At 53.8% G+C, this 27,096-nt stretch overlaps 3 protein-coding genes across 4 annotated transcripts; all 3 read left to right on the forward strand.

Moving 5' to 3' along the window:
- The first annotated feature begins 1,009 nt into the window (after positions 1–1,009).
- LOC105995996 (transmembrane 4 L6 family member 1-like) lies at positions 1,010–7,980 on the forward strand. Its single transcript, XM_013029929.1, has 5 exons — positions 1,010–1,575; positions 3,093–3,182; positions 3,277–3,422; positions 5,588–5,768; positions 7,604–7,980. Exons 1-5 carry the CDS (start codon positions 1,393–1,395, stop codon positions 7,616–7,618), a joined length of 615 nt encoding a protein of 204 aa, XP_012885383.1. The 5' UTR covers positions 1,010–1,392; the 3' UTR covers positions 7,619–7,980.
- Positions 7,981–15,217: 7,237 nt separating this feature from the next.
- Positions 15,218–16,674, forward strand: LOC105995954 (transmembrane 4 L6 family member 18-like). The gene is made up of 3 exons (XM_013029872.1): positions 15,218–15,340; positions 15,593–15,735; positions 16,368–16,674. Exons 1-3 carry the CDS (start codon positions 15,218–15,220, stop codon positions 16,672–16,674), a joined length of 573 nt encoding a protein of 190 aa, XP_012885326.1.
- Positions 16,675–19,931: 3,257 nt separating this feature from the next.
- LOC105995984 (ceruloplasmin-like) lies at positions 19,932–26,997 on the forward strand. Of its 2 annotated transcripts, none has more exons than XM_013029910.1 (5): positions 19,932–19,940; positions 20,567–20,737; positions 23,954–24,201; positions 25,729–25,941; positions 26,648–26,997. In XM_013029910.1, exons 2-5 carry the CDS (start codon positions 20,592–20,594, stop codon positions 26,887–26,889), a joined length of 849 nt encoding a protein of 282 aa, XP_012885364.1. In that variant the 5' UTR covers positions 19,932–19,940; positions 20,567–20,591; the 3' UTR covers positions 26,890–26,997. The 2 variants fall into 2 exon arrangements, with proteins under 2 accessions (XP_012885364.1, XP_012885363.1); XM_013029909.1 differs by lacking the exon at positions 19,932–19,940 and adding an exon at positions 19,978–20,329.
- The last annotated feature ends 99 nt before the right edge of the window (positions 26,998–27,096 follow it).

A 27,096-nucleotide genomic window follows, 5' to 3' on the forward strand; every position in this document is an offset into this window, starting at 1 on the left:
GGAAAGACCAGGACCCCCTGGGTAGCATCACAGAGAGATCGTTAAGAAGTGCTGACAAAGCCTCGGGAGCCCACGTCAGAGCCGTGGCCCCTGCCGGAGCCCACCATCATACCGCGTGGAACCGGACGGTCCTGACGCGGAGGGCAGGCCAGGGGCCCGGAGACGCCCCCGACCTCTTCTTACGAGATCGGCCTCATTCCAGCCTGGAAACGCCTCCCATCCCTCCCCCACCGCAGTGTGTCCCTCACGCCTGTGTCTCAGGACCTCCGGGGGCGGGGGGTGCCTGGCCTCAGCGGGAAGCCACAGACAGGATGCGGACTGGGGCTGGGTCCCTGGGCAGGGAGGACCAATGATTCAGGCGGCGTACGAGGGCCCGGACTGCTGGCCGCACCCTGAAAATCCCTGTTGGCTGGGCCGGGAGGACGATGGGTGCTGCGGGTGGGGTCCGGATACACACCCCACCGGGGGTGCACCCCGGGGAGACCGCAAACCCTCAGAAGTAGAAAGGAAGGAAGAGTGTCTCCTGGTGTGCGCGGACCACCACCATTTGTCCACGGCTCTTCCCTCTCCCCTCTCCCCTCTGCTGGGTGGAGAGACGCCTGCTCAGCCCCTTGCCAGCCAGCCCCCCCTCCTCCCCCTCCTCTGCACCTTCCTTCCCTGCTAGGCTTGGCAAGTCTGCGTTTGTTAGGTGTTTTCTCCCTCCTTTCCCCACGTCACAGGTCTTCTTTCCCGCTCCGGCCTGGCACCGTGCTCGGGGGAGCCCTGGGGCCATGGCTGGCTGGGCGGCAGATCCCCTCTGCAATCAGATGTCCAGAGAGCAGGCGGGCTGCAGGCGGGAGGAAGAGGAAGGCTGCTCTGTCATTTTCCTATCCCCCCCCCCCCCGGCCCTGCCTGAGACCCCTGGGTGACAGCTTGGGCTTTTTGTCTCTAACAGACACGGAAACGAGTTCAGCGCTCAGGAAGCTTGCCTGGGGTCACAGTTAAGTTGGTGCAGAGGTCCAGGGGTGTAGAGGCTGTACTGGAAGCTGTCCAGAGAGCATGCAGAGCATGCAGTGGCTGGAGAGCTAGGCTCTGCTCTCCGGGTGAGTCTGCCCTGTGGAGCAAACGGGGCTCAGAGAGCTCCTGGCGGAGGGTCAGCTCCGGGCGGAGGGTCTGTCATTTTCTGGGCTGCCTGGGGCCCAGGCTGAGCCTCCCATCTCACCCGGCCGGCTGTCCCTGGGACTTCTCTCAAAGGCAAGGCCCCACCTCTCTACCCTGCCGGTCTGCAGCCAGGACCAATGAGAGCCCAGGGCTCCGTCCGGATGACAAAGCACCCACGGTATTTAAGGGCAGCCGGGCCGGGCTGGGAGCTGCCCTGGTGTTCTCTCGGAGCAGGAGGTGCAGCGGGACTCGATGGCCATGTGCTACGGGAGGTGTGCCCGCTGCATCGGGCACTGTCTGGTGTGGCTGGCCGTGCTCTGCATGGTGGCAAACGTCCTGCTCTATTTCCCCAACGGGGAAACAAAGTACGCTGCGGAACACCACCTCAGCCGCTTCGTCTGGTTCTTCTCCGGCCTGGCTGGAGGGGGCTTGCTGGTAAGTGGCCGGGGGAGTTTGACAACCTGCAAAGTCTCTCTTCTTAATGAGCAGGTTCATGCTTTTCTGTGAAAAGAAACTTGCCTGTGATGTTTATTTCCAAAAACCTGGGATCTTTTGTTTGTTGTTTTGCAAGCAGATTGCCCAAAGGCTCTGTTGAACGTCCCATTAGTTTAATAATAAGTTGCTTCACAAAACCCTCTTTCAACTAGAAGCGATCTTTTTTTCTTCTTCTTCTCTTACTTAAACAGCAGGTTGAGGGGTGATGTAGTTTCTGGCGGGGGGGACGGGGGTGTCACTCAGCATGGGCTCTGGGGGTGGGAAGTTGGTGTGGGGCTCAGTTTTGGGTCCAACTTCTCTACTGTTAGCTCCAAGGTGTTGGTGACAGAGGAGAAATCCGAGGATGGAGCGAACTGCTATTTACTAAGTAGGGAGAACTCTTGCCTAGGGTATGGAGTCTGTGAAAGATCGCTGTTAGCAGGGTGGGAGCTGGGGGTGGAGTGTGTTGTTTTTTCCAAGGTTTGTTTTGAATCGAAGCAAGGGATCTGCCCGCCAATCCTGAGAGCCGAAGTCATCAGCTTCCGTGGAAAGAGTGTGGAGGAACTTGGGTTAGCTGGGGTGAAGCATTTTAAAAGAGAATTTGTATGCCGTCATTAATGCCATACAGACATTTTTTTTTCCCATGCTAAAGTAAGAGACGTCAAGACGTTTAAATCTAGTAGACGAATGAGGTGAGGTGAATCTGCGTTGAAATTAAACATCACTATTGTTAGGACAGACAGGACCATGGTAATGCCCTACTTAAGTCTGCACTTCAGTTTCTTTCGACCTTGAACTTCAGGTAATTCACACCAACTGATGAAGCACTGCAGTTAGGCTGGCTAAAACAAGTGCTGTGTAGCCCCAGGGAGAGGTGGATGGTACGTGTGTGTGTGTGTGTGTGTGTGTGTGTTGGTTCTGGGCTCAAACTCAGTACCTGGTTGCTATCCCTGAGCTCTTTCGGCTCGAGGCTTGCGCACTCTACCTCTTGAGCCACAGCTCCACTTCTGACTTCTTGTTGGTTAATTGGAGGTGAGAGTCTCACAGGTTTCCCTGCCCGGGCTGGCTTTGAACGGTGATCCTCAGATCTCAGCCTCCCGAGTAGCCAGGGTGACAGGCGTGAGCCACCCCGTGGGAGAGGACATTCAAGTCTGTGAGATTATCCAAGATTCTCTGGCGTGCTCCATGGGGGGAAAGATCCGAAGTAAGGCGGGGCTTCCCAGCTCAGAAGCAGAGTTCGCACCGGTGTCTGCTGTGAGCTGGTGAGGGACGGGCCCAGCCCTCATTGGGCCCGATCTCATCCTCCACCTCCTTTGATGGCAGAGGACGTAGTTGTTTCTCCTCTGCCCCCTGCATTCTCTGAGGTCCTCTGGGGCCGTGCTGTCAGAGATGCCTGTCTGCCCGTCTGCGTGGGGCTGCCCCCCTCAGCCCGGGCCGGAGGCGGAGGGGAGGACGGTGGCCACTCTGTCTCCTGGCAGGTGCTGCTCTCGGCGTCCGTGTTCATCGCGCAGGAGGAGGAGGACTGCTGCGGTGGCTGCGGTCAGGAAGACTGCGGCAAGAGCTGCAGGGTGCGTCCCGCTGTCCCGGGCAGGGCGGGCCGTGGCCATCCCGGACAGGCTTCGAGGACGTGGGCTCACCACCCCCCCAACCCCGTTTCCACAGACGCTCTCTTCCATTCTGGCCGCCCTCGTCGGCATCTTGGGATCCGGCTACTGCGTTGTCGTGGCCGCTCTGGGCCTGGCAGAGGGACCCTTGTGCATGGATTCCCGCGGCCAGTGGAACTACACCTTTGCGGACACGGACGGAGGGTAGGTCGCCGGGGTCTACCGGGCCCCACCTCCCTGGGGTTGGGTCTCCCGGGCCCGAGTGTCTCCAGGACAGGCCACCTAGGTCCCCGGACAGCTGGGGCCTGTCTGCAGAGCACGTGGCGGGGCAGCGCGCCCACCGGGCACACCTTCTACCAGAGCAAACCTGCCCCCCCCCACGCGCACACTCCTGTTATAGAGATCACGGGAGAGGTTCTGTTCACCGCTCTCACGCCAGGATCACTGAGGAGGTGATGTCTTAGGATGGTTTTTGCCTTTGTCAGTTACGGAGGAAGACACGGATGCCAGCGGTACACAGGCGGTGGGGGGGATCGCGCGGTCACAAGCAGGAATAGACGGGGGGGGGGGCGGAGAATCCTGTCCCGGCTCCCCTTTCAAAGCTGAGTTTCGAAGGGTGTTGTTTTGAGCGTAGTGAGGGAAAGTCACATCGGCTGTGAGCGGCGTTGCCCTGACGTTCAGGGTGGTGTCCGTGGCACAGTACACGTGGAGGACAGGGAGGTTGCGTGCGTGTGGGCCTACGGACGTGTTCTCCACCAGATCACAAGCTTGGGACGTGGTAGACCTGTGCTTCTCCGGGAACGGGAAAGCCCAACGAGGCCTCTCTGCGTCCGGATGCTTCATCTGGAGCAGGATGCCCAGGGGATGGTCCACGGGGGGGCCCCCACGGGCCTCACAGCCGCCACCCCCTTACACCCGGCCGAGTGCACCAATGGGCAGCTTTTCCAGGAAAAGCTTTGTGATGGAGACGATGATTCATCTTTGCTCAGAACCTAGTGTGCTGGTACACAGTGATGATTCACACGCACACACACACACACACACACACACAAACTGCCTCGTGAAATGGCCTCTAAAATAAGTTGTGATTTAGGCAGCTGGAATGCAGGCAGGGGAGGAGGCATTGTTCATCTATTTTTATAGCGGTTTTACGCCCCTCCCACCGAGCCCTCCAGCTTCCTGTTCTACATCATTCCTCATGTAAAACTGTCCAGGGAGTTCAAGATGGGGAGCGGCTACCAGTCCCCAAACATCAGCTAGCTGCCAAATAATCAAAGACAATTATTTTTTCAACTTGGTGGCCTGAAAAAAAATCCAGACTTTTATTCCCACCCATAAGCAGAGAGACTGAACCAGCAGGGTGGAATTTTTGTGTGCGTGTTTGTTTTAAATCAACGAATTGAATCTCCAGTTGGCTCGAGGAACCGTTTCCATGTTCGGGGTCTGGTTCCAAGCTCCTTTGTTCTCCCTGGGCAGGTGGAGGGAGCGATAAGAAAGGAGAGACACCAGACCTCTTTGTGGGGCTGAGTCAATCTCTGATTTTCCCACAAGATTGAGTCTTATTTCATTATGAATGCAAATGCCCAATTGGATAGTGAAGGCTGAAATTCCAGGAAAGTAACCCAAGGGGGAGGGTTTTCAGATATAAAGCACATCAGGTATGTGTCTATCTCCTAAGTCCAAGCTGCACCGGAGGCCGCCAGTGGGCTCTGTGACTGTGTGCGGCACAGCACAGGAGTGCAGAAGGGAAATAAACTAGCGGGGCCTGACCCTCCCACTTTCTAATGCAAATTAGCCCACGCCTTAAAAGCCAAACATCTCAGTGAAGAACCTGAGCATCTGAAGTCCCTAAACCTGGCAGAATTCGGATAATTTTTTTCCCCAAAAGGAAATAATAAATGGGAATTTTAATGAAATGATCCAACACAAAACCCTTACCTACAAATGTCTTATTGCTGAGAGATAATAAGTACGCAGCAGTCAGAGAGCAAAACTATTTTCTATACTTTAACAGGCATTTGTTTTTCCAGATCTAAGCGCGCGCACACACACACACTCACACACACACACCTCTTTAAACATGGCCGAAGTATAGCCCTTGTTTTTGCTTTAGTTGTTTACAGGAAATTCTGTGTCTTTTAAGAGAATACAGGCACCATCAGGGGTCCAACACTGTTTTCATGGTATGTTTTTCATCAGAGCTAGGTCTGAGCTGGACGTCCCCCTTTGTGGCTGGTTTGCTGTGGAAGCTCTAACAGACCAGCAGCAGTGCCGTCCCCCCAGCCCCCCCACCCCGGCCATGTATTTTTCTGGGTAAGAACTCCCTGGGCGTGCTTGTGTATATCAGGAGTTTCTGGCTCTGCTCTTAGGTACCTCCTGGACAGCTCCACCTGGTCCCGGTGCCAGGAACCTGAGCATGTCGTAGAGTGGAACGTCACCCTGTTCTCCCTCCTCCTGGCCCTCGGTGGAGTTGAATTCATCTTGTGCCTCATACAAGCCATCAATGGAGTGTTTGGAGGCCTCTGTGGGTACTGCTGCTCACGCCAGCAGGTAAGGGCGGGCAGAAAAGGCCGCCACCTGCTTCATTTCCTTCTTTCCATGGAAGGGAAACAGGCAAGCCACACACGCACAACCGCCGGCATGGTGCAAGTACCTGTAACTCAGCTACCAGGGAGGCCGAGACCAGAGGATCCTGGCTCAAGGCCTGGACCTTATCTCACAAACAAAAACTCAACAAAAACTGGGTCTGTGGTTCCCAAAGGCTCGGGAGGCAAAGCTAGGAAGATGGTGGTCAGAGGCCAGCCAGGCAGAAGCATGAGACTCCCATCTGAAAAATAACGAAGCAAAAATAAAAAAGGGCAGGGGGAGTAGCTCACGAGGTAGAGTGCCTGCCTCGAGTTCCAACACTGGAAAAGCAAAAACAAATAGGCCTCACTACTCGCGCTTGTTCCTGTGTTGTCTTTGTGGCAAGCTGTCCCTAGCACACGTGCTGGTCAGCAGGAAGCTTGCAGGGCACCTGCTCTGGTCCCAGAGACACACATGCGCGTCCAGACTTCCCCGTGATGTGTCACGTTCCTGACCCTGCCTGGGTCGTTGTGCTGAACCTGTTTTCCAGAAAAGACTCTGTGACTCAGAGTTCAGACCCCCGGCCCCAGGTTGTCACACCCTGAGTGGGTTCTTCCTAATAAGGAGTCCCCGATGACGTGCCCGGGCCGTAGACGAGCACCCACAGAGAGCCTTTCTCTATGAGAGAAAGCCAGGAAACACCTGCTTCCTGAGGATGCCGGTTAGGAGAGGACTACGCGTGTGTGGGGCGGGGAAAGCTCTAGCCCAGTGCCCTTCTGGGTGATGCGCACCCGAGTCCGTGGGGATCCCAACGCTGAATCGATGGGGGTCCCACAGGGGCCGCCGGAGGGAGGGGGCTCATCCTGTCTTCTTCCACAAAACAAGGTCAGGCCAACAGAAGCTTATTTAATTTAAAATCTCTAAACCACTTTCCCCTCTGAACTCTGGGTCTCCCTCTTAACTTTTCCTTTAAAAGGAGAGTTAAAAAACAAAACCCTCATGGAAAGTAAAAGTGCACCGTTGTGGCGGTAACTATGTGGAAATTTCCTACCGTTTTTGAAGGGAAGTTAAAATAAAAGCCTGGTTTTTCTTATCGGGCAAACGCAGGAAGATTAATGATTTCTTTTGGAGCCTGCCAAGTTTCCATGACAAAAGAAAGGGGGCCTCAGCACAGGGACATTTGGGGAGGGTGGAGATGCCCCCCCCGCCCCCTGACAGGGTGCGGGAGCCAGGAGTGCGGGGCAGGGCCGGGGTGCCGGGCAGGGCCGGGTGTGGGGGGCACTGGGTTGCTGAATGCAAACCTGTGCTCAGCCCTGCAGCTCCTACCAGGCAGCCGGGGCTTTGGTGCCGGAACGGAACGTTATGGGAACAGGCAGAAGCAAGGAGTAGATGAAGCCACCATGTGGTCTGCCCTGCAGGGCAGGGGCACCCTGGGGGCACCCCAAGCGGGGAAGGTGGCTTCACCTTGCTGGAAGACAGCAGCATCTTTCAGAAGGGCAGGAGGCTCTGGCAGGTCACATGCCATTGTGCAGATCACTGCCACTGAGCCACGCTGGTGGGAAAGCCTCCTGGCATGTTTTTCTAAACCCATAAGCTGAGAGCCCTGCACACACACACACACACACACACACACATACACACACACACACACACACATACACACACACACACAGAGCCAGCCCAGCCCCACTATCCCTGTTCCCTGAGCAGATTGTACTAGGGTGGACGGAGTGGGTTTGTTGAGGAGATTGGGGGGTGGTGGAGGGACGTTGTGTCTGGATGGCCCTCACCTGGGCTCATCACAGTTTATTTCTTGACAGAGATACGACTGCTAAGACAGAGCCGCCCCGCCGAACGCAGCTCCCTATATTTATATACCACTCGTACTACTGGGAAACTCTGTCCTCCACTTTCCCCTCTGCCTTTGTACAAGAATGAAGACTGGCGTCTCTATGAGATCTCAGTGTTTCAACGTCGCAAAGATGATGATGATGATGTTTTAAGGAATGAGAAAACATAAAAATGGTGCTCTGGAGATAGTTACCAACCGAACAGCCTCTGTGTACCAGGGAGAAACTAACTGTCGTCGTTAGGACGAAGTCCACTGCCCCACTGCTGTGTGTGCGCACGTGCTTTCTAAGTGAGAGGGGTCGGGTTGCTTTTCCTAAGCCCAGGCAGAGGAAGGCCACGACCGAGGCTGCGCATCCTCCGGCCTCCAGCAAGGGGCCTCCGCGGCCTCTCTGCTCTGAGAACACCCGAGGCTCGGCCTCCTCTGCACGAAAGCTCTTTGCCCTGCAAAGACAAAGGGCGTGTGCCACGAGAGGAGGACCAGGGCAGAGGACACGGAGGACCGGGAACACAGCCACGGGTCACCGATGTGGGCAGGGGAGGGGGGGGAGAGGGGGAGAGGCTCCCTCTCCCCCCAAGGCTGGCTTGTTGGAGACGAAATAAAACGTTCACTGCCACTCTGCTGGTGCTCGTGGTCGTGGGTCTTGGTGTAAGCTGCTGTTTCTCCCCGGCGTCTGCAGCCCTCTGTGGCTGGGGGTCCCCGCCCATCTTCTGTCTCTACCTTGCCTTCCCTGCCTTCCTCAACTCCTTCCTCTCCATCAGATTAGGCGAGCTGGGGATCTGTGGCTAGACACACAGCCTCAGACCCCAGGAGAGGCTGTGCGTGGAGGGCAAGGTCACAAGCCAACTCCCGTGACCACGCGTCAAGAGTTCAAGGTCCCCCTCACAGGGACACGTGAACTTTCCTAATGTTCGGAACAGATCACTGCTCCACGGGACGAGGTGGTCAGATTTCGCACTTGAAGGGAGCACGGGGCTGCGTGCACCTCAATCCGTAAACAGGAGGGCTCCCCGGATGCAGCAGTCCCCACTCCGTCCGGCCTGGTGCCAGTCCCACGCCTCTTCAGGCTGCAGGCCCACCCCGCTGAGGCCCGCCTCTGCCTGCTGGGCCGCCCACGCCCGCGGCCACCCGTACCCCCGCCCGTCGCTCAGGCTCAGGCCGACAGCGCTGGCCCTGCCTCCCACACCAGCCGGTGATGCCCCCGGGGATTTGAAGGCACAATCAAAGCAGCCGGCCGGCCGGGGATGGTGCCAGCCCGACTCCAGATCCTCCCTGGGCCAAAAGCCGTGGTCGGGCCGTGAGCCGTCGCTGATGCCCATGCTGCCTTTACAGGAACTGCTTCTTTTCCATGCAGTGGCAGGTACGGGACTGCCCGGCTGTGAGTGTGGGCCTGGTGCCCACATTCACCACCGCAGGGGTTGGGGGTTGGGGCTTGGGGCCCGTGGCCCCTCCCAGCCGCCTCCCACCACATGCAAGGCTACCGCGCCCACCAGAGCACGCTGCCCCAGTTCCACCTCCACGGGTCTCCTCCAGCCTCGTGGCAACTGCTCCCAGCATCTTGCTCTCCTGCAGGTCTGGTTTTTCTCACTGAACCCTGTGCTCACCTGAGAAATATCCCTAGACCGACTGCTGGCAGCCATGCGGGCGGCTCTGCCCACCTGGGGGCGGCTGGAGAAGGCGGGCGGGGGGAGGGGGCGGGGGGCTCTCTCCAGGGCTGGTGAGGAGTGGGGTAGAGCTGGCTGAGGAAGGTGTGGTACGTGGTGCTGGTGTTGTCCGCTGAGGAACAGACGGGTCCACTAATGAACGACGCAGTTCTTAGCCTGGGCAAGGCTCTTCCTGAAGGGCGGAAGAATAAGAGCCTGGCATCCGTGTGGCAGGAAGAGGGCTGGCCGGCCCAGATCGCCTGGTCACATCTAAATCCCTGTGGGTGGCCAGGTCCCTCTGGCTGGAAGTCTGACTTGGCTGCAGTGGTGTCTCTGCGTGCTCTGGCTCTGAAGCTCTTCCGACGATTCCGATGGGCCGCACGACCGTTCTCCAAGGGGCGCTTTCTAGAATCTCCTCTGGGGGTGTTCTGTGCCCCACGGTGGCTGTGGCTGTGGCCGTAGGCCTCTCTCCAGCCTGCCTGGCAGGAGGCACCCACAGACCGGTCACCAGGGGACCCCTGCGGCCCGGGTGCTTCTCAGACCCCGTCCACCCTCAGGCAGAGGTGGCTCTGCGGGGCCTGACTCCAGTCCTGCTGGAGGCCCGTGGGAGAGCTGCTGGACAATGCCCGTGCGTTCATGCTGGGCCCGCCATCTTCGCAGCTCAAGGACCTTCTGCAAACATTAACTCACTTGTTTGAAAACATCTGTGTTGTGGGGATGAGATCATGTTTACAAAACGCTTGGCGTTCCCAGAGTGAGAAGCCCGCATGGGTGGGGGGGAGGAGGGCAATCTGGGAGCTCTGAGGGGCTGGCTGCCTGCTGGGCACTCCAGTCCTCATGGGGAGGGCTCAGTGAGGCCCTGTGAGCCCAGCCCCGCCCCCCCATGCTCTAGTTGTGTTACCCTAAGCAAGTTCCTCAGCGTCTCTGTGTCGCTTTCCTCCTTTGTTTGGCCGGAGGAGATAAAGTGTCTGGATGAGGTAAGGTAGGTGAGAACGCTGCTCAGGGCGGGCACGTGGCGTCGGCCACGCTTAGGAGCTGACCAGCCCCATCTTGGGCTGACTCTTTAAGAGCCACTGGTGCAGTGGCTCTTAGATTAGACATGCACAGGAGGAAGCACAAGCCCGATGAAGAATCCAGGACGCGGGGCTGGGAAGGCAGCTCTGTGGTAGAGAGCTCACCTTGCATGCATGAGGCCCTGGGTTCGATTCCGCAGCACCACATAAGCAGAAAAAGCTGGAAGTGGCGCTGCGGCTCCAGCGGTAGAGTGCTCGCCTTGAGCTGAAGAGCTGAGGGACAGCGCCCAGGCCCGGAGTTCAGGCCCCACGACCAACAACAACAACAACAAATCCCGAAAGGCCCAGGGCACCAGCGGCTCACACCTGTAATCCCGGCTACTTAGGACCTCATCTCCACAGAGAAATCTCGGCATGGTGATACACACCTGCCATCCCGTTACAGCAGGAAGTGTACATAGGAGGATGACAGTCCAGGCTGGCAGTGGGGGAGGGGAGGGGGGAGGTGAGACCCTATCTCATAGCAGTGCAAAAAGGGTGTCAGTGTCAGGCCCGCGTTCCTCTACCCAGATCCTTGATGTGGGTACAGAGAAGAAAACTTGCCACCCAGTGCTCAGCCTCATGAAGAGGACGGACAGACGGGGGGTCTGAGGACAGGTTACTCGGTTCTGACTTGGAGCTTCTGGGAGGAAAGAGCTGGGGGTGAAGGGCAGCTACACTGGGGCTGCACATCAGGGGAGACATCGCCCCGGGAGGAGCCCAGGAAGCGTCTCCAGTGAAGCCTCGGGCCCTGAACAGCAACATCAGGTGACCACGAGGCGCAAGGATGGCGCTGGGCCCAGGGGACAGCCTGGGCCACTCACCGGAACCACGCGGCTGGCAGGCTGCTGGACTTCATTCTAGGCCAACGGCACGGAATGTTCTGGGTCTTACAGAGTCTGCTCACACAAGGAATGTAAGCGTGTCGGTCTGAGAGTGAGTGGCAGGCACCCCCCTAGCGGGGCGGGGGGGTAGGGGGCAGTGGTCAGCACATACATGAACAGCACCTACGTGAACACCACACCGCCTCTCGCTCTGGGGTGATCTGCGGCACGCGGGGCAGAGCAGCAGCTCTGAGGGAAAGCACGTGAGAGCGCAAGCCCCTGAGTCCAAACCCCTCCCTCCCCCGGCCCCGGGACGGGCGCTAGACAAAGAAACAAGTCTAACAGTCTCTGGGTAGAAGAAAGATGAGGTGAGCTCACAGGGACTGTTTAGAACAAGGGCTGGCAGTCCTGCGTTGGTGGGGTGGGGTCCGTGGGGGAGGGTGCCTCTGCCCCGAGATCCTGTTTGTGCTGTCTGACTGCACCCGGCCTGCTCTCCTGCACCTCCAGCTTCTGCTGGGGGGGAGGGGGCTGTGGACTCCCTGGGATTCCAGAACCAGAAGCCACGGAAACACCCTTCCTTGCAACCATCTAGCTGTGACTGCAACAGAGCTGGGGCAGTGGAGCCTCTCCATGTCCTTCCTCTGCAGTCCACAGACCACAGTGACCAGCACGTCTCTCTCCTATCTGGGCCCCGCCAGCCGGGCCCCTAGGCACGGACACGGGGGTGGGGGGAGAGGGGGAGCGCAGGGGGGGGTGCTGCCTGTCAGCCTAGAATGTGCCATGTCATCTTTCTGCTTCCCTCGCCAGCCGGAGGTGCAGAGCTCAGCCAGCAGGGGGCAGTACAGGGCCTCCGGAGGGAGCCCGCGTCTGGATCTTTCTCTGGTGAAGCTGGCCTGGCTGGTGGGAGATCCCCCCCCAGATGGTGGAAACACCCCGATGGTTTCCCTCTGCCCTGCATGCACCTCCCCTGGCCCTCAAGTTCCACAGCATAGCCCCCTGGGGCACTCCCTTGAGAAAAAAGTTCCTGGGACCCTGTGGGACCCTTCGCCACGCTCCGGCTCTGTCCTTCCAGGCTGCTTGGGAAGGCCCGGGCTTTCCACTGTGAGTTCTGGGGGGGGGGGTCACACCCAGGCACAGGGGAAGGGGGTCACACCCAGGCACTCTTCCTCCCTGACCATCTCTTGTGTCAGGGAAGTGGCAGCAAGTGAGCTCCAGTGCAGAGGGCCTTCCCATTTCCTCCTCCTCCTCCTCCTCCACCTCCTCCTCCTCGCTTACCTCACGCCTTTCGGAGCAAGTGCTCCTACATTCTAGAACTCCTGCGCCTCCCCGTCAGTGCCCCAAATTAACAAGGCCACCCCAACACTGTCTGGATTCCTGCTGGCATGGCGGTCTCTCAAACAAGGCCCGGCCGAGCTCCCTGGACGGCACTGGCCCCTTGAGCCTGCCATGGTCCCTCGGCTGTCTCCTCAATTGGAGATCCCACCAAGCGCTGCCCCCGGGGCTGCACGGCCCTCACCGGCTGGAGGCGAGCGCACCGGAGACTGGACATCCCGTGCTGTGGGCGGCTGTCAGACACGTTTGCTTCCTCGACTAGGTACAAGTGTGGAGTGTTGAGACTTCTGGGTACAGTCCCTCAGTGCTTGCCCGGAGAAGTCTGAATTAACAAATGGCCTCTCTAGACCACAAGGGCTGGGTGGCCAGGAATGAACAGAGAGGTTGTTCCAGCCATTTAAGGAGCACGCTAGGGGTCGAGGTCGGGGGTTCTGAATAGGCCTGTGTAGGCCTACAGATTGGTTCTACAGATCAATACGGCAGACGTTAGAGAGAAACCTACCCTCTCCCAGCCTTTGGGGACAGGAGATAAACACAAAACACAAAACTCAGGAAGATCGCAGTGTTCGTGTTTGCACAGCTGTGGGCCGCTGCTGCCCAGTGCACTTTTAGGCAAACACTGCCTCCCATGGGGTCCCCAGCCTCGTCCTGACCAGGACTCTGTGTCCTTGGCCGGGGCGGGGGTGGACGGGAGCGGTAAGTTCATCTGCCTTGAGCTTTCAGGGGAAGTTCTCTCCTAAGACGCTCTTCTGCGGCTCTCTTTTTTTAAATCTTTGCAGCCGCTGCTTTTTTGATGAACGTATTTCGGATTCTTCCTCCTTCCCCGCAGCCCTGGGGCTGGCGCTGGGTGGCAGATGGGCTGGGGGCCGTACACCGAGGCTCTTTTAGGTGGTGCTCTCCCTGTTTCTGGCTGGCACCGCGCCTGGCAGCATGTATCCTGCGGAGTTCCCGCCTGGGCCTCTGGAGAACAGGAAGGCGGGAAGCCCCGTGGCACGTTGCTGTCCTCTGGGGGACGCCGGGCCCACTGCGGGGACACGGCGCTCAGGATGTCCTCCTTGGTCAGGTTCGGGCTACTTTCTTAGGAGTGAGATGAAGCAAATGTTTGTGTTCTCTGGAAAGAGCTTCATTCCATAGTTTTACGAAGGAGATGACCAAAGGTGAAGAAACTGTCCACTGCTCTTTCCTCAACTTTCATCCCAGGTCATGGCTGGTTATCCTCTCTTCCTTTGCCGCTGTGGCTTTGCTGGAAGTCTTCCAAATGGAAGCTGGTCATCCATTATGCCCCCCCCCCCCACAGCAGGCTCCATCACTACGCAGCTGTGGTATAAAACCAGCGTTGAGGACCCGCCTAGACTGGGGGGAGGAGCTGCCACGCACAGCCCTTCCCCAACCCCATTCCCACTTGACCATCCAGGTAATCGCTCTGGCCCCAAATCCCCACCCTGAACCTCCCCCAGGCAGCCAGAATGCCTGCGAGAGGGCCCTGAACACGCCATGTCACGCCACATCACGCCACGCCACACCACGAGCTCACCCTCTCCCGCTCAGAGTTACTGGCCGTGGTTTTGCTGAAACAAGTCCTTGCTAGAAGCGAAAGAACACAAAGGTGGTACGTACAGAGTGTTATGTCATTTGCCAGGAAACGGAAGGATGCTAGCCGAATAAGGCAGACTCACAAAGACAAATGCCTGTGATTTCTTTCACCTGCAGAAACTAGACCTAACAACAACAACAACAAGAGCAGAAATGTCACCCGGAGGTGCCAGGAGGAGCGGGGCGGGGAGGGGGGCTGCCATTTCTGCTCCTCCTGTCTGTCTGCGCTTTTCTCTCTGTGTCTTCAACACCCTCTCTCCACTTCCTGTTTCTCTGGGGAAGCAGAAGTTACCAGAAGGCCCCACTGGACAGACCCTTCTGTGTGTTCCCTTCAGCCGCTAGTGCTGCCTGGCTCCTGGCATTGCATGAGCACCCAGCCCCTCACGGGCCCCCTGGACCGTCCACCCCGGCCCCAGCGGCACACAGATACAACATCCCGTCCAACTCCCTGCGCATTTTCCTTGGCCTCTACCTGCTTTCCCAAGTAATTAGCATTACAAGTGTGAGCCACTGCGCCCGCCTTCCAGTTATTCTTATAAAAATGTTATTCTCTTGAATGGAAAGCATGTATCTTGGATATTAATTGGAAGGCGGTAACACATGAAATGTGGATATTTCTGGGATCAAGACTTTCAGAGTTCATGATACTCCAGTTGTTTGGGCGCAGGCCAGAACAGACTCCGGGTCCCTGCGGAAAGGTTAGGAAAGAGACTGGGACACAGTCTCCCAGTCCTGCTCTGAACGTTGTTTGCTAATTGCAAAACAGAAAGGGCAGCCGTGTGGGCCCAGATCTGAAGGACACCCTGAACTGGGGCAGGGACCAAGGTCACCTGGCCTGCCCTGTGCTGCTCCCTGTGCCCGTCTGCCCAGGCACGGCGCTCGCAGACCCAACGCAGCTATTCCCCGCCACCCCCCTCCGCCCAGGACTGTGAGGATGAACGCCCAGGCTAAGACCTGGTAAGATGCCGGCTTCACGAACGCAAAGCAGAGGCCGAGGCTCGCCACTGCTTAGAGAATGGCCCTTCCCAGGGAGGGCTTTGGGTGGGTTGATCCCGACACCAAAATTACAGAACAAAAGGGGAAAATGTAGGGAACTGCCTAGTTTCCTCTCTGCAATGGCAACCAACATGTCATTCTAAAGATGCACTCGAAGAGCCAGCCAGCTCTCTTGTCTCACGCCCGTAACCCCACCTACACAGGAGGCAGAGATCCGGAGGGTGACGGCTGGAGGCTAGCCCAGACGAAAGTTAGTGAGATTCACCAGGTGTGTTCCAAGCTACACAGGAGGTACAGGATCAATGCTGGGGGCCAGCCCCCCACAAGACAAAGGCCTGGCGGTGTGGCTCAAGTACTTGCCTAGCAAACAAAGGTCCCCGAGTTCAAATCCCAGTGAAGATGGGCATGGGTTGTTTTCCCTGTGGTGTGTGGTGTGACCCAGGCTGAGGTGGGCGTGGACGGCTGGGAGAAGGAAGTGTCCGGCCGGGGCTAGGCCCTGACCCCTTCTGTGTCCCTCTAGACCCTGCTGTCCGTCATCTTTGCGGCCCTCGGGGCGGCCTCCTCTGGGTACTGCCTGGTATTCTTGGCCGTGGGACTTGTCCAGGGCCCGTACTGCCGCACCCACGGAGGCTGGGGCTACACCCTGGAGGACACCACAGGGCGGTAAGGGCCCCGCCAGCCTGGAGACCCTGGCTGGGGAGGGGGTCTGCACAGAGTCTCTGTCCCGTAGGAAGCGTCCGGGCCCGTGGGCAGGGCCGACTCAGCCACGGGCAGCCCTGGTGGGTCTTGGCCTGCTTTTGAGATGGGAAGAGTCGAATTCCCACCCCGGAGCCCCTTCCCTGGCTCCAGCTCTGCCTCCACCTCCTAAACCTCCAACTCCGAGGAGCCCGGGGCTCGGCCATCCGGCCGTCCAGCTTATCCGTGTCAGGGTTCAAGGACTTGGGGACACAGCCAGGATGTTTCCAGCAGACTTTGCCATGGTGGGGTTGTCCGTGCGGGACAGGCCACCTCCCTCCCTGACAAGGCAGGACTCCGGCACCGGCATGTCCTACCAACGTCCTGACCCACGCCACCTTCACTACCATCGAGCCCTGTCTGTCTTGCCAGCAGTGTGTCCAGGCTGTCTGTGATCGCAGCGCTTAGTGCGTCTACGTTCCCGCATTAGTGGCCTTTTCCCATTCCCCTCCTCCTTGTAACCTGGACTAATTTCCCAAGTATCCCTCCAGATCAAGCACGGGGCCTTGTTGCTGACCCCCCCCACCCCCCATTCCCTCTCTCCCCCCCCCCAGCCTCAGTTTCCTTACAGACTCCAGTGAGCGGGGCCCGTGTCTGGAACCTGCACACGTGGTGGAGTGGAACATCGTCTTGTTCTGCACCCTCATCGGCCTCAGCGGGCTTCAAGTCATCGTGTGCCTCGTCCGGGTGGCCGTCCAGTTGTCCAGGGTGCTGTGCGGAGCCTACGCCGTCATGGTCCAGGTAACAGAGCTGCCCCGCCTCCCAGAGCCGCAGCTCGGCTCTTCCGGTCTTCTCGGGCAGCTGCAAACATGTCCTTGTGCATCCCGGCAGCTCAGGCCTCGTAAAACCCCACTCCTCATCTCATAAGGGGCAAATGGCATTGAGGGTTCTGACTGCACGCCATCCTACTGTAGATTAACCTGGAGCCAGAAAAATGTTCCTTTTCCTCAGGGATTTCTGCATTTGCTAGATCATCAAAGGCTTGGCACTTTCTCTCGCTGAAACAAATTTGCCTTCTGATGCCGCTACATTTTACAACGAGCTCCTCTTTATGCGTTTCCGCCAGGGGTTTGACAAGGAGGGGGAAGATGCCTTTACTTCAGCTTCTGTGAAAATGCCAACTTCACTGTCGTTAATTCAGTGACAGCTAAAACCGCTGAACTTCTTTAGGAACTGTGAGGAGAAACACCACGGAGACATCTTGTCTTTTAAGGATATTCAAAGTACCACACATAGTATCAAAGGACTTTCAAATGGAGCTTCTGTGCTGAATATAAAATACAAACTTAAGTTGTTATCTACATTTGGATCATTACACAGGCTGCAATTACAACATGCTTACATGGCTTTCTTTTTCTTTCTTCTTTCTTCCATAGCCTGGAATAATTTGAGTAAAGACAAGAATGCGTTGCGTTTTCAAGACACGGCTGTTGAAGTCGGAACCACTGTTGAAACTTGAGGACAATGTTTAAATAATGATTTGTGCCTGCTGGAATCAAAAGTTGTCACTGGAAATGTCAACTTTACTACCTTTTCCTGTAGAATTGTTTCAAGCACATACCAGGAATGACTTCAGATGTGTGTAGGCCCTTTGACCGGGCCAAGCTGCTCCCAGGAACCTCCAGAGTGTGCGAAGGGTGGAGGTGTGGCCCAGGCGGTGAGGTACCTGCCTATCAGGGGCAGGTCCGAGTTCAAACCCCAGAACCGCCAAAAAAAAAAAAAATGTGAGAGATCGATTGTATGCCAATATGTATACTGCAGCATTGCGTGGCATTCTGGAAAATTCGAGTGATTCCTGAAGTCTAACTCCAGGTGAAGGATTACATGTAGCGAATAACTGAAGTGTAAAATTATACGATATCTCGGATATTAGTACTACAGCAAAAGCACATGACAAATTAGAATCTGGAGCTAGGAATGGTGGCTCACGCCTGTAAACCTAGCTACTCAGGAGGATGAGATTGAGGACTGGGGTTCAAAGCCAGCCCGAGGCAGGAGACTCCTATCTCCAATAAACCACTCAGAAAAAGCCAGAAGTGGCGCTGTGGCTCAAGTGGTAAAGTGCTAGCCTTGAGCCAAAGAAGCTCAGGGACAGCGTCCAGGCCCAGCGTTCAAGCTCTAGGATTGCCCCCCAAAAAATTATTAGAATCTGGACTTCCTGGCTTTGTGTCCCTGACCCAGGTCCATGCCAGGATCTGCTGAGTTGGGGCCCAGGGCCTGGCGTGACCTGGGAAATCCCCCCTTTCCGAGAAATCACTCCTCATTGGTCACAAACCGGCTGGCAGAGGAGGGCCGGGCAGGGCTCGTGCTGGCCATGACGGTGCCAGGGGCTCATGACTACAGCTGTGTGCCCAGTCACATGCTCAGACGAAATTCCAGAGTTGCACAATGCCCTGTGGGAAAGGGCTCCTGGCGGCCTGACCCCCCAGGCAAGCTTAGACCTTGCTGCTAGAGAAATAGGTGGACAGCCTACTTCTGGGGACCGGCGGGGACTGCAGGCAGAGTGATGGCGTCATGCTCTTCCCTACCAGACAGAACAAATCAGCTTGGCTTCTGGACTGCTAAATGCTGACAGCATTCACCTTATCCAGAAAGCAAGAAGAGGAGGAGGGAGAGAGGAAGAGGAGCATGCGGAGGGGGCGAGATGGAGACAGAGACTAATAAATAGCAGAACCTGATAAAAACGTGTGCTGTACTGGTCTCCTCAGACCACCAAGCAGGCAGCTTGGATCTAACAGTGCTTATTTATAACGTATTACAAAGCCACACCCTTTGACAGTACTGGGGTTTGAGCTTGGGGCTTCACACTTGCTAGGCAGGTGCTCTACCCCGGAGCCAGGCCTCCAGCCCCTTTGTCCTGGCTCTTTCTGAGATAAGGCCAGTGGGTCTGGACAGGGCCTTGGCCACTCCAGCCGTCTGTGTCCTGGAGAGCAGTGGCTCAGATGGAGGCTCACGCGCCTGGATGTTGCGGGACAGTTTTTTGAATCAGCTAGGGTTGGGGTGTGTGGGGCTGTAGAGGACCAGCCGGCACGCGCAGGCCAGGACCACCGCCCGCACCTGCCTCACACACTCAGTCCATGGCCGGCTCCTCCCCTGGGTCTGGACAGGGCCTCTGAGGGGGCATTTCACACAGGAGCGCCTGCCCCAGGGTACTGACGCCATGGAGTCCACCTCCCTCCCGCTACTTTCCTGGCCCCCGGTGATTCTACCCTGGGTTACCTTTCTCTGCCAGCCCTGATTGCTGGCACTGGGTGCTTTATGTTCAGCTGCATGTTGCCGTTCCTCCAGGTATACTGTACGCGCAGTGAGGTGCAGTGACTCGTACCCCACCCTGTGTCCCTCCCCATATCCTCCTGCTGTGACCCCTGCTACATCTGCCGTGACCCCAGTCAAGTCCCCCACCATGTCCCCCGCTGCTTCAAATGGATGTGGACACACCGTGGGGCTGATTCCACAGTTTTGCTAGAGGAGGGAGCTCTCTAAATGCCACACGCCTTCTCCCATACTGGTCGATTTCAATAGCAGCCTCTAGCAGGTTCATGTACTTTAAGACATCCTAGATTAAAAGAAATGTATTTACTGTGTTAACACAAAAGGTCTACAGTTACATCAGTAGAACAAAGCATAGAACTACCCTGGGACCAGCCATACCAGTCTTGGGCATCTATCTAAACTGTTACAAGTCAGGATATGGTAAAAAAAAACAAAAAACCACTCGCACAACCATGTTTATTGCTGTACTATTCACCATAACCAAGGTATAAAACAGCTCACATGCTCCTCCATGGATGAACGGGTCAAGAAAATGTGGTATATATACACGATGAAATTCTACTCACTCATTACAAAGAATGATGTTACACCATTTGCAAAGAGATGGATGGAGAAATTTTCTTTCTTGTGTTCATGTGTAATCTAAATTATACGTGTATATAAAGACATATACAGGGTCATATGCACATATGCACAAGCAGACTGACTCAAGTATGGTATGTGCAGGGCAGCTTCCAATCGTCCAACCCCTCTGAACAATTAATTTACAGATTAACCAAATGAATACCAGGACACTGGAACTTGCTGTGTCAGGAGGTAGGAAGGGGAGGAAGGCGGAGGGATGGAGAGAGGAAGGGTGGGTGAGTACAGCCATAATAGGCAGAGTACCTGGGTGGAAATGGAACCGGGCACCTTGAGGGGGCCGGGTGGGGTTGTGATAAGGGAGGGAGAATGACAGGAGGGTGATATTGATCAAGATGCAGTATATCCCTCCCCCCTTTTTTTTAAACAACTTCTTAAAGATAATTTTTAAAAAGGGGAAAGTTGCAGTTAAGCTTGAAGCTACTGCGACATTAGGCTTTCACAAACAGAGCCGTGTGCTCTGGTCCCTTTTACATAATCCTCATCCTGGCGTTATTAACAGGCGTGCAGGGCAGGCAGCCACTTCCTCTCGCTGGGGCACAAAGGGGGCATTTAAAGGTGTCCTCTGCCCGCCTGGAATTTCCATGGAGAATGGGAGGACGCAGAGGTATGCTCGCTCTGGCCAACAATAACTGTACTTTTTATTTGCAGAGAGGCTTGGCAACCATGCACTGTCTTTTCCCTCCCCGGGTTTACGAGAACCAAACCGAACTGGAAAATGTTATTTGCTTTAATGAAATGATTTACTCTTGTGCAATATCAAACTGTGTCAATCAAGCAAATAAAGGAAGAAAGCCTTGTTTATAAACACCCCTGCTTCTGATTTCACTTTATTGCTTCTCAGGCTCCAATGCTCCAAGAGGGGGAAAATGAAGCTTTGGATGCTTGGCGTTTTTCTGTTTTTATCTAATTCTCCAGCCTGGACGAAAGATAGGCACTACTACATTGGAATTGTGGAGACGACTTGGAACTATGCCTCTGACAGCGGGGAGAGGACGCTTATTTCGGTTGACAAGTAAGTTGCTCTTTCTGTGGCTCATAGGCCAAAGTTATCAACTGAAAAAAAAATATAAAGGCAACTGGATGCACTATTTCCTCAAGTTGACACAGGGCTTGAAAACAAGCTCTGCTCATAGGTCTCCTGTTCTAGGTCCTCTTCATTGGGGAGCAGTCCACTCTGGAAGCTGTGGCCCTGGCTGGTATCCTCAGCTCATTTCTGTTTCACTCAGAAGTGTCTGGTGTGTGTGTGTGTGTGGTGTGTGTGTATTACATCTATGACAATACTTACTACTTATTCATGACGGGGGTACAATATTTGTACCTTTTCATCTTTTAAAGCCTCTTTTCTACTTGCAGCCACTCTGCTTGGCCCTCACCTGAGTGTCTGGAGCGTGGGCTGGAGGGATGAGCTCACGGCGTGGGCTTGTTTGACACGTGCAAGTGTGCAAAGCTGTTCTGAGTGCTCGCCCTGTGTGGTGCATCCCCTGTGGGCCGAGCACAGCTCACGCTAGGTACTCGCAACGGCCGAGGAAATTTCTGTCTCTACTTCCAGCAGGCTGACAAAAAGCACAGCTGCCCGAGGCCTTTCAGTAGACAGAGGTCATCTCTTGTATTAATGGTTACTACATATTTACCACCAAATAGAAACTGGCATTCAAAAGCAACCTTCCCTGTATTAGCCAAGTATTTTAGCAGTCATAAACACAAGTGAGTCTGACCACAAGAAGCTGCCAAGATTGTATCTTATACACACACATGCCATGTTTCTTAACTACTGACTCTACTACTGTGTATCTTACACACACACACACACACACACACACACACACACCATGTTTCCTAACTGTTGACTCTTACTAATTGGTGCATTCTATTCTGTTTCACTACAAAATAGCTAAAAGTTGTCTTTTGATTTTCTATTTGGTAGTATTGGGGATTAAACTATTAAATTTTTTCACAGTAAAAGATGTATAGTTGATAATAATAGTCAACTGTTACATTATTGTAGTAATATGCAGTGAGGGAAATTTCTGACCTAAAGATAACTGGTTTTAAAGTGGTTATTACTGGTTATAAATAGTTACAAAGTGTTTTGTAATTATTATCTTTTTAATCTGCTTTCGAGATAATAGTCTCTTCTTAGGAGTATAACATTTTAATAGGTTTTCTAGAAACATTATTTTGTATGTGTTTTCCTGACTAAATACAAGGTAAATAATAGAGAGTTTTTATTTCCAAGGAAAAGGCTGGATATAATGTGAAATAACATACTGGACTAGGGTGTGTCTCAGTTCAAGAGGCTCATTAGCAGCAGGACAAAAAACCCAAATTCATTAGCTATTAATTAAAAATCAGTACAGGTCCTGTCCTATGCTGTGGTCCACCTACCTCCTGCCATTTTTGATAAGAGAGGAAGTCAGTTTATTGGGCACAAACTAAGTGCAGGACAAACTCTCTATGATACTCTAAAGAATTGCCTTATTCTAGAGATTTAGGAAATGGAAGGGCAAAGGTTAGTAAAACTTCAGGAGGGGTTGATTCTTTTGATTTTAAAATGTGGCACAGGGTCCCAGTGGCTCACATCTGTAATTCTTACTACTTGAGCAGCTGAGATTCAGAGAATTGGGGGACCGACCCCAGGCTAACTCTACATAATGCTGTGGGCCGGGAGGGAGACAGGGCACCAGACAGACACACCACCAGACAGACAGGCCTCCAGGTGGCATTGAGGAACTAGGAGCGGCCCAAAAGGTGACAGCCGCAAGCAAACAGGGAATTTAATTCTATAACCTCAACAAACTGAATTCTGCCAGCAACCTAAGTGAGTCAGGAAGTGGATTTTTCCACCAGGCCTTAGCCTGGCAACATGGTGATTTCATCCTGTGATGGCTGACTTCCCACTTGTGATACTACAAGGTGGTGATTTCATCCTGTGCCAAGTAAGACCACTGTTCGGATGGCTTAGTTAGCAAGCCCCCTCCCCAATCCAGAAACTTTCTGCCCACGACACCCATGTTTTAGTAACCTAGACATAAATCAAGAACACCAAGTGAATTCTGAATTACCAAGAGGAGACTCATTATCTTAAAATAACAACATTCAAAACAATTTCTTGGTATTAAAAATAACACTTGTTGGTCTAATAGGAGTTGGCCTTTTTTTGTTTAAGCAGGGCACTAAAAATAGGAAAGATGATTACTGGGAGGGAAATGTAATAGAGGGGAGCCAACAGGAAGAACCACAATTAAAGGTGACTTGTTGCTTCAAAGAGCAGCTACAATGGATGTTTGTAGCTAGGCTACCAACTGGCAGAGTTCCTGCGAGCTTCCAGAAACCGACTCTTTGTCCTCAAGCCATACTCTTCAAGTTAAATAAAGTAAGACACCCAGGACTTTTTGGGGACTTCCCTCCAGGGTCCCTGTGAGGTTCAATGTTTCTCAGGTTGGGTTAGAGAAAAAATATTCACAGGAAAGACTCAAGACAACATCGAAATCTGTGTCCCAATGGTGCTGGAGAGGTAAGGAATTCCAATTGTGAAAATCTCCAAATATGTGAACTACTTCAGATCAGTTGGCTTCAGATCAAACCCTCCCCCACCAAAGAATCTTTGTATAGAAAAAAAAAAAAGAGGATCACAGGTCAGGCAATAGTCCTCCTGCTTGAGGACCTGGCTAATATCTGGGAATTTCAGTGCAGAGGCAGAATTTTGACAAACCTGTGACACTGGGTGGAAAGGGATGTGATGTGGATGCATACCCAGGAACGACATAAAACACATTACATGTTGTTCAAATACAGCCTTCGGAATTCCAGAGCAGCCTTGGTCTTTGTATTTGTCAGGGAGTGGTGCGGTTAGATCAGAGCATTAAATACCATTAGGCCAGTCTTCTGAAAGTGGAGGGAAGTCTGCTGCGGGGCTTGGACTTGTTCCTGGGTGACACAGGGCCCAGGCGGATGTGGCACCAGCAAGGAGACACCACTGTGGTCAGCCTGACGCTGTGTCCTGCTCTCCCTCTCTGCCACAGCCCTGGTCTGAAACACCTCACATGACTAACACACAATGCCGCCTGCCACCTGTTCCCTCCTTCAATCCTGGAGCTGCCCCTAAACTGACACGATGTAGTCATTAACTTCTCTTTAGTTGTAATGGGATTTCTGATTTCTCTTCATTATAATGTGCTTTCTCCAGAGATGACAGCTTCTGACAGACTTGCCTTCTTTTCCCTTACAGAGAACAGTCTGATATCTATCTTCAAAGTGGTCCAGACCGGATCGGGAGCACATACAAGAAGGCTCTTTACGTCCAGTACACAGATGGACATTTCAGGACCACTGTGGACAAGCCGAGCTGGCTGGGATTCTTAGGCCCCATCATTAAGGCGGAAGTTGGAGACACAGTTTACGTACACCTAAAAAACTTTGCCTCCAGGCCTTACACATTCCATTCACACGGAGTAACTTACTATAAGGAGCACGAGGGTGAGTTAGACCGGGACTTCCTGTTATTCTTCAGCAGGGAGAATTCTAACTTCTGAGTCTGTGAGCTCTCCATGGGTATGAGCTGTAGGTATGCCATGGAGCTCTAAACCATGTCACCCGCAGGTGTTGTGGTCCACCCCAGCAATACCTGCCCCTCTGGTGCTGTGGTTTGTGTGAAGGGCGCGTGGCAGAGATTTCTGGTGCTCAGATTCTGGGTCACTGAGAGCTGCCTCCACGGTCCAGTGCCTAGCTCCTGCCTAGCTGCATAGACTGAGAGAAATGGACACAGGCTTCCAAACCCAGAGAGAAAGGAGGTGGATTCAGGATGGGATTATCTTTGAAAATTCTACACATGCTGACACAGTCTGCTGTTGCTTCCCATGTTAACTGCAGATGTACTCCTACCCAGCTAACGGGGTAGAAGTCAGTCTTAGGCATTAGCTAAACTGGGCATGCAGTCTTACAGTGTGATACACTGGAGACACAGTTAAGATGAATACAGACTTAGAATGGTCCATGAAGCCAGGGGTGGTGGCACGCATCTATAAGCTCAACACCAAGGAGGCTACGGCAGCAAATTTGAGGTTCATTCTGGGCTACATAGCGAAACTCTGTCTCATAAAACAAAAGAATGCTGCATGAAAAGCAAAGGTAAGGTTTGGTCATCTTGTTTTCTTCTTTTACTTTTTATTGTTGTTTCTTCTAAGTTCAGATTATAGCCCAGCTGGACTTGAACTTGTAACTCCAGCTTCAGCTTCCTGGGGGTAGGATTATAGGTGTGTACCACCATACCTGGCTTCTCTGATCTCACTCTTAATACAGGTCAAGCATTCTCCTTTTTCCAAAATGTTTGGGAACAGAAGTGTTCCAAAATGCAAGTTTTTTTTCAGATTTTGGAAGATTTGTAGACACATAATAAGAACTAGTAAGTCTTGGGGATTGGCTTCAAGAGTAAGCATGGAATTCATTTATATTTCACATATACATAGTCTGAAGCTCAGTTCATTTTTTTTTTTTTTTTGTCGGTTGTGGGGCTTGAACTCTGGGCCTGGGCGCTGTCCCTCAGCTCTTCAGCTCAAGACGAGCACTCTACTGCTTCAGCCACAGCGCCATTTCTGGCTTTTTCTGTGTATGTGGTGCTGAGGAATCGAACCCAGGTCTCATGCATGCAAGGCCAGCGCTCTACCACGGAGCCACCTTCCCAGCCCACTTCTGGCTTTTTCTGTGTATGTGGTGCTGAGGAATTGAACCCAGGTCTCAGGCATGCAAGGCGAGCGCTCTACCCCTGAGCCACCTTCCCAGCCCACTTCTGGCTTTTTCTGTGTATGTGGTGCTGAGGAATCGAACCCAGGTCTCATGCATGCAAGGCCAGCGCTCTACCCCTGAGCCACCTTCCCAGCCCTCGCCATTATCTTTCTACTTCTCTCTGCCACCCCAAGGAGCACCATCTAGGGGGTGAGGACGATCTATTATTGCCTCTGTTTGGTTCAGACACAATCAGTAACTCTGCTGTGTGTTGCTTTCCAGGGGCCATTTACCCTGACAACACCACCGGGACCTTACAGGCAGACGACAAAGTGCACCCAGGGGAGCAGTACACCTACGTGCTGCACACCAACAAGGAACAGAGCCCCGGGGAGGGGGATGGGAGCTGTGTGACCAGGATCTACCACTCCCACATCGACGCCCCGAGAGACATCGCCTCAGGACTCATTGGGCCGCTGATCCTCTGTAAAGCAGGCAAGTCCTCCGGCCACAGCCCTCCTGCCGTGTTCCCACCACACGGCACGGCGTTGGGTGGTTTGATTTTAAATATGTTCGGTGTGCATGAGTCTGGGAGAAAGGAAGGGAAGGGTAGGCTGGCCTCCCAGCCCAAGGTGTACCCAGACCCGCTGTGGTAGGGGACCCACCATGAAGCTAAGATGCGAAGAATCAACTCTTTGGGGATAGGTTTTCAGGATCTAACTTCCCACAGTGGTGCCTCGTGAAGACTAATGACTTCGCCCCAGGTGATGTCTTTCTTGGTTCTCTGGGGTGGTAGGGCTGTAGTGACCTATATTATGTTGGTGGAAATGCCACCTTATTTACTTATAACATTATCAAAAAGGCAATGTATGCAGCTCAAGAGCTAGAAATATCCTGCTTACCTGAGCGACGATGACGTAGCTCAGAAGCCTCAGTGTCTCAGCTATTCAGCGTTGTGTACTCACCTTTGAATTTCCATTTGTTCAGAAGCCTTCGTAGTGGTGTGGACAATGGCTATGTGAATATCTGTCTGTCTCCCAAGCATGAGATATTGATCATGAAATCCCTCAGGTGACTGGTCCTGATTTGTGGCTGATTGAGAAAATAAATGCCATTTGAAAAATGAAAAAAAAAACCTTGAAAACATAGTAACAATGAATAATAATAATTTAATGTGCTAAACTAGAAATGTCCACCTCAGGTTCTCTTCATAAGGAAAAGGAAAAAAACATTGACCAAGAATTTGTGGTCATGTTTTCGGTGGTGGACGAGAATCTCAGCTGGTACTTAGAAGACAACATTAAAACCTACTGCTCAGAACCAGAGAAAGTGGACACGGACAGCGAGGAATTCCAGGAGAGCAACAGGATGTATTGTAAGACTGCAGAAGACATGTTAACACCAGATTTTCCTGGGTCAATTAATGTTTCTTTCCTTGCATGAATTAGTACTGTGTTTCTAGACTGGGACTGATAACAGGGCATCCAGGGCCTCACTGTCCTTCCCTGAATTTCTTCTTTTCCTCCTTCGTATCTCTTTGAGTTTTATTTCCCAATATTAAACTTTTTTTTTTGCCAGTCATGGGGCCTGAACTCTGGGCCTAGGCGCTGTCCCTCAGCTCTTCAGCTCAAGGCTAGTGCTCTACCACTT

This window comes from Dipodomys ordii, unplaced genomic scaffold (genome assembly GCF_000151885.1).
Source record: "Dipodomys ordii isolate 6190 unplaced genomic scaffold, Dord_2.0 Scaffold124, whole genome shotgun sequence".
Lineage (NCBI taxonomy): Eukaryota > Metazoa > Chordata > Mammalia > Rodentia > Heteromyidae > Dipodomys > Dipodomys ordii.

Bases quoted from the DNA above. Each gene is read 5' to 3' on its own strand.
- LOC105995996 (XM_013029929.1), top strand. From the start codon at position 1,393: ATGGCCATGTGCTACGGGAGGTGTGCCCGCTGCATCGGGCACTGTCTG. The intron at 1,576-3,092 runs GTAAGTGGCCGG...GTCTCCTGGCAG, and splicing joins TGGCTGGAGGGGGCTTGCTG to GTGCTGCTCTCGGCGTCCGT. The intron at 3,423-5,587 runs GTAGGTCGCCGG...CTCTGCTCTTAG, and splicing joins TTTGCGGACACGGACGGAGG to GTACCTCCTGGACAGCTCCA.
- LOC105995954 (XM_013029872.1), top strand. From the start codon at position 15,218: ATGCACTCGAAGAGCCAGCCAGCTCTCTTGTCTCACGCCCGTAACCCC. The intron at 15,341-15,592 runs GTGTGTTCCAAG...GTGTCCCTCTAG, and splicing joins AAGTTAGTGAGATTCACCAG to ACCCTGCTGTCCGTCATCTT. The intron at 15,736-16,367 runs GTAAGGGCCCCG...CCCCAGCCTCAG, and splicing joins CTGGAGGACACCACAGGGCG to TTTCCTTACAGACTCCAGTG.
- LOC105995984 (XM_013029909.1), top strand. From the start codon at position 20,058: ATGCAGTATATCCCTCCCCCCTTTTTTTTAAACAACTTCTTAAAGATA. The intron at 20,738-23,953 runs GTAAGTTGCTCT...TTTCCCTTACAG, and splicing joins ACGCTTATTTCGGTTGACAA to AGAACAGTCTGATATCTATC. The intron at 25,942-26,647 runs GCAAGTCCTCCG...TGTCCACCTCAG, and splicing joins GCTGATCCTCTGTAAAGCAG to GTTCTCTTCATAAGGAAAAG.